Below are 6,517 nucleotides of genomic sequence, written 5' to 3' on the forward strand. Positions count from 1 at the left end.
TTGGTTTCTCTGCTTTATTGAGGACGTCGATGGTGAATTCACATCAACACGAGTCACACAATCTCTCAATGAACACATGAAGAACGGTAGCTGAGCCTTTATGTTTATCTTTCTGGGGAGAAAAGGACGCAAGTTCTAGAGGTACTTAAAACATTTGGAGTAAAAAACACCTGGATCTGATAAAATGTGTGTATGAAAAACAAATAATGAGGAAAACTGGTCTTATAATGTTCTTTTGTTTACCATAAACACACACTTTAGTTAAATGTATACCCCCACACACACACTGTCACAAATACTCACTACAGCAACAAACATGGATCAATCCGCCAAAGAAAATAGTCCCAATTATAGACAATTATTGAGCATTTAATTAAACATTTCTGAATAACCTACTCTTATCAGAGACTTTGATCCTCACCAGTGCTTCGTATGAACAAGTAGGAGTTGTTTCTGACGGACATCAAAATGTTTATTTCAAGCCTTTAAAATCATCTTCTAATAAAGTCTGACTTTCTTTTGGATATTCATTTTGGGAAAAAGTTGGATAATGGTCTTCCTCCAATGTTCATTCTCCTCCTGTTTGTGTGAGAAATGTGGATTAATCTGCCGCAGAAAGTAGTCCCAAATCAACTCCACTCACTACTGTTGTTTCTTTGTTTAAAAACTACATTTATTTAAGTATTTATTTGTGTTTTTAAAGATATGAATCAGGAACCAAAGTGAGGATGTAAATAAGGGTCAGACTTCCTTCACCCCAGCGACCGCCATCTTGGCTACGTAACCGAAGCTACGTAGTTAGCCAAGACTGCTCCGGTACACTCAGCACGTTTTTATTTTAACTATTTAGTTTACGTACCACTATTCTGGTATTGGAAAGAAGCCCCGGTTAATTGTATTGGGACCAGTCTGTAATGATTTGATACCGTTAATGATAATGTTGCTAGCTAGCAAGCTATTGTGGTGATTCAAGTGTCCACAGCGTGTTGAGACACAGAGTTTTGGGGGGATTTGTAGACGTATTAAACAGACCCTTTAGAATGAATAACAAAAATAGGTTGATAATTTTCTCCTCCACCGCGGCTCAGCTGCCGTTCACATCTTCATTCTGCCGCCGGACATATTGAATAAACTCTTACACTACTTACTGCTTATCTTTTATTTCTTATAAACAATATTCAATATTTAATCATGTCTCCAGCACACACTTTCTCACACACACACACACACACACACACACACACACACACACACACACACACACACACACACACACACACACACACACACACACACACACACACACACACACACACACACACACACACACACACACACACACACACACACACACACACACACACACACACACACAGAGGAATAGAAAATAAAATTAAATACACATCTTGCAGCTGATCTCAGGTCAGATCCTGCGGGCGGCGGCGGGCCGAGCAGAGCCGGAGTGGCGGTAGCGGCGCTGATCTCGGACCAGCCTCTAAAACCGCAACAGAGTTCATCATGACCTGGACACCTGTCACTCTCTCTTTTTTTAAAACCAATCAGCAGCTTGATCAGGTGACACCAAATGGGAGGCCGAAGCCCCGCCTCCAAAAGGACGGGAAGCGCGTCTCTTATTGGAGCAAAGAGCGGTCCATTGTTCCAGTCCCCGCCTCCCTACTCTGTGTGGCCCCTCTCCCTCGGCGCAGAAGCCGGGCTCTGATTGGTGGACATGTGAGAGGGGGGCGGGGCTCACTGCGGTTTAGAGCGCCAGAACCGCGAGGCGATGGATCCGAGGGAGAGACCCTGTTTCTTCTGCTGGGCGAGCTCCGCTAAACGCTGCTCCTCCTCCTGAGAAACACACGGAGACGATGTTAGAGTTATTTATACAAATATAGAATCAGACTCAAACACAGTGGTGACCTGAAGTCATGTGACCGTGCTGTAGTTCCTTTATAGCCCAACATTAGCCGCCTTTAGCTTAGCGGTGATGACCTGAATTCATGTGACCGTGCTTAAAAGCCTAACGTTAGCTTTTCACATTTGTATTTACACTTCCACATTTATAAACTACCGACCTGTGCCAGCTGAGCCTGTCTGCGTTTGAAAGCGTCGATGGGGTCGTCCTCGAGGGCGTAGTTTTCCAATACCGAGCGAACGTCGTCCACGCCGCTCAGAGCGATGGCTGCAGGAGAAACAATACAGAAAACAATTAGAGAATAGGATTATTGGCTCCGTTTCTGAGGCGAGAAAATGCACTCATGCGTCCTTCTGACATCTGAAGCTCTACTTCTACTTTGTCTAATCTCTACAAACAATACATTAAAATGCAACCACTAAATGTAAAAAGAGCCGTGCATGTCTGCTGTTTTAGCGTCTTCTTACTCTTGAGGAAATTGGCGAGGTCGTAGAGCGTTCGGTCCTCGGAGTTCCCGTCCCACTTCTTCAGAGCCATGCCGTTAAAGGGCTGCAGGCTGAAGGCCTCCCTCTTACAGTCCACCACGATCACCTTACTGGTGTCCCGGTTCAGACAGGACACATCCTGCAGGGGAGAAGAAATGATTAGTTATTTTAATACTCGATTCTGATTGGTCAATTAGGACTTTTCAGAGGTTGTTATACTGGACAATAGACCGCTGCTAAGCAAAATAATGACAGTTGCTAAGCTGTCTAAAGTCCGAGGCTCTTTAAACAATGCAAATTACAATACACTTACATTACAGGAAAAGACATTGTGTATTAAAAACAGTGCAAATAACTAAATTGCGCAGAGAAGGTTTATTTATACCCTTAAATAAAAAATCATTGTCATTATTAAGATTATAATCTCAATTATTATTACATCAACGGACACACATGGAGCTCCAATGACTTGTAGGAAAGTGAATTGACTTCATAAAAAAGACTTGAAAAGACAATTTAAATAAATCTGTAATATTTAAAGAAATAATTGGATTTATTTAAAACATATTCGTCATATTTAAGATGATCTGCAAGCTGTCCAAAAATACATTTAAAAACAGCAAAGGGTTCTGAAGTGATTCGGAGACTTTGACTCATTGTGATTTACGATAAGACTTAAAAATCACACAAAATAAAAAAACACTCAAGAAAATGTAAATCACCCCCCCCCCAACACAGACCCCCCCCCCCCCCCCAACATAAGGCACTCTGTTGACCTTTTTATGGTCTAATCAAAAACACAACTTTATTATCCTAATGATACTTCATATTTAAATTAACACACACACACACACACACACACTTTCTCTGGTTGCTCCAGCTGGTGACTATTAAGAGTGTGTGAGACAGATGGAGAGGGACGCTGCTCGTTGTCTATCGCCACGCTCATCTGGTGCCCAGCCCCCCCCCCCCCACCCCTCCCAAAAAACTGATGAGTGTGTGAGAGTGTGTGAGTGTGTGTGTAAACCCCAGCGGACACATTCGTCCATCTTACACCCAGCCAATGAATAAAAGGCATCTGTCTTCCTTAAGTGTGTGTGTGTGTGTGTGTGTGTGTGTGTGTGTGTGTGTGTGTGTGTGTGTGTGTGTGTGTCTGCAAACACACTTTTATAATAATGATATTTAATCACACCCCCCCCCCGCTTTCACTCAAAATGGTTCGAACCAGTCGGATCATAACATCATTCTGAGAGAAGGGGGGGGGGGGAGTATAAGGGATACATGCAATAAATGCAGTTTTTAGGGGATGTTGTTGTTGTTGTTGTTGTTGATAATCTATGATGACATTTTGACGGTCAAATGTTTCTCCTTTTTGTACTGAAGCAGAAAACTAATGAACTATTTTCCCAGCTGATTCTTAAACGTGCTTAATGGAGTTTTGATGCAAAGTTTATGCAGATTTGATTCCATTAATATCCAAGATAGCTATAAATGTTTATGGGCCGTTTCAGATGTCTCTGCTTTAAATCACAGGACTGCAGTGTCCAAACAATGTGAATCCTTAATGTTTTTAATGTGTGTATGTGGTAGGAATGATCAGTGGAGCATAAAATAAACCAAGCAAAAGTAGCTTGAGCAGGATACACACATTTTGGTTGAAACTTAAAACCCATAAATCCAGCAAAAATAACCACATTTGTATTAATGAAAGGCAGGACACCTGAACATGCAGGGAAGCAGCTATGGAAATGTAATTAAGTAACACTCAATATGTAGTTTAACCTCGGGATAAGATGATTTTGGGTTATAAAAATGACCACTTTAGATCCAAAGAGGGCATACATTTGAAGTATTTTGTCATATCATCCTGTACTCAGTTTTTTGTTGTTGTGTATATATATGTTTATGTTAAAATAGTTACCATTTGTTGTCACTACTGTGTTTTATGTATGAACCATAAACTCCAGAGCAAATCGGTTGTATGTGTAAACCTACTTTGTGAAACACAAGACTTATCCAGCGTGCAACACATGGGTTTGTAGCACGATGGATAACCCTCGTGTCACGCCCCCACAGTTCCTCCTCAGCTCTTTGTGAATCAATGAATGTGAAAAAGCCCCTCGTCAAATCTGCTGTGTGATGGTATTGGCAGGAGACATCTGTGGCTCTGAGCGGAGACAAGTAGGAAGACATCCACTGCTGTGCGTTTCCTACGCTTCTCTCAGAGGAACATTTAGTCTACTCGGTGTTAAAAGTGGAGGGCTCTTATTGTGAAAGGTAACCATGAAATAAGTGGATCTAGTTTAATTTAGATTTTTACTGTGTAATATTGACGCTGTGTGTGAAAGTATTCAAGACTAAAACAACAGTAATATTTTGGGGATTTCAAAGTTCATCAAAAAATAAATATACCATCAACTAAAATCACTAATATATCTGCATGTGTCAAAAAATAAATTAAATAAATTAAAGTTCAATTCAAAATAACAATAAATGAAAATAAATAAATAAGATACAAATAATAATAAGAAAAAATATAAGAAATAAGATGAAATAAAAAGTAATACTAATATGAATAAGAATACTAAATAAGGTGCATTTACTTTTTATTTTCACTGAACTAAAACGTGTTTTTAAATGTATGAAACCGGTGAAAACCTGCTCTATCTCCATTAAACCTCCGGACATGATCGGTGTGCATGGACAGCAGGGCAGAATAATAAAAAGTAGAAGTAAGACAGTTAATCCAACTGTTGTGTTTCTTATCCCGACCACAGACAACAAACAATAAGACGTCTGCTGTCGGATGCAGGGCAGCAAACAATGGCTGCATGTTACTTCACGAGGGTCACCACTGAGGCTCAGGAGGAATTAATGGTATTTTATATATATTAAAACCGCTTTTATGAAACGATATCAGACAGCAGACGATAACACAACGGGGAGAAGACACTCAAAAGGCTGCCGTCTCAACCAGCTCAGACACAGATTATATCGAATGAAAAGAGCATTCATCCGTTCTGGGGTCACATGCTGGATCTTAGGGTCTACATTATACAATAATAGTTTATTATGAATAATTGTGATTATGTTTTCTGCACCCTGAAGCACATTAAGTAGTGTCTGGATTATATTAGCAGCCGGCAGTAAATGCACATCGACGTCAACATTTATTAACTTTCTCCTCAAAGCATTACAACTCTCCCTGACGTAGCATTACAACTCTCCCTGACGTAGCATTACAACTCTCCCTGACGTAGCATTACAACTCTCCCTGACGTAGCATTACAACTCTCCCTGACGTAGCATTACAACTCTCCCTGACGTAGCATTACAACTCTCCCTGATCTCCCTGATGTAGCATTATAACTCTCCCTGAATTAGCATTATAACTCTCCCTGACGTAGCATTATGTCTCCCTGACATACGTAGCATTATAACTCTCCCTGAATTAGCATTATAACTCTCCCTGACGTAGCATTATAACTCTCCCTGAATTAGCATTATAACTCTCCCTGACGTAGCATTATAACTCTCCCTGAATTAGCCTTATAACTCTCCCTGACGTAGCATTATAACTCTCCCTGACGTAGCATTATAACTCTCCCTGACGTAGCATTACAACTCTCCCTGATGTAGCATTATAACTGTCCCTGACGTAGCATTACAACTCTCCCTGACGTAGCATTATAACTGTCCCTGACGTAGCATTATAACTGTCCCTGACGTAGCATTATAACTCTCCCTGACGTAGCATTATAACTCTCCCTGACGTAGCATTATAACTCTCCCTGACGTAGCATTATAACTCTCCCTGGCGGAGCATTATAACTCTCCCTGACGGAGCATTATAACTCTCCCTGACGTAGCATTATAACTCTCCCTGACGTAGCATTACAACTCTCCCTGACGTAGCATTATAACTCTCCCTGACGGAGCATTAATAACTCTCTCTCAGCAGCTGCTCTGTCTTGGCGTTATGGAGATGAGAAGTGTGTCTTCTCTCTGGGAAGTAGGTTAACCAGCTTCTTTAAAAAACTGCCCGTCAATAAAATAGAAAACTGAGATGACAGTTGGAGGGAGACAGAAGGAGGGAGGAGGGGGGGGGAGGAAGAAA

General features: G+C 41.0%; 1 protein-coding gene across 1 annotated transcript in view; it reads right to left on the reverse strand.

Moving 5' to 3' along the window:
- Positions 1-6,517, reverse strand: part of timm50 (translocase of inner mitochondrial membrane 50 homolog (S. cerevisiae)) — a 29,669-nt gene continuing 23,152 nt past the window's right edge. The window contains exons 9-11 of the mRNA XM_063906500.1: positions 2,383-2,539; positions 2,076-2,182; positions 1-1,848 (exon numbers count right to left, since the gene is read on the reverse strand). Of these exons, the coding sequence (XP_063762570.1) occupies positions 1,750-1,848; positions 2,076-2,182; positions 2,383-2,539 (363 nt within the window). The 3' untranslated portion in view covers positions 1-1,749. The remainder of the gene's footprint in view (positions 1,849-2,075; positions 2,183-2,382; positions 2,540-6,517) is intronic.

Source organism: Eleginops maclovinus, chromosome 18, assembly GCF_036324505.1.
Source record: "Eleginops maclovinus isolate JMC-PN-2008 ecotype Puerto Natales chromosome 18, JC_Emac_rtc_rv5, whole genome shotgun sequence".
Taxonomy (NCBI): Eukaryota; Metazoa; Chordata; class Actinopteri; order Perciformes; family Eleginopidae; genus Eleginops; species Eleginops maclovinus.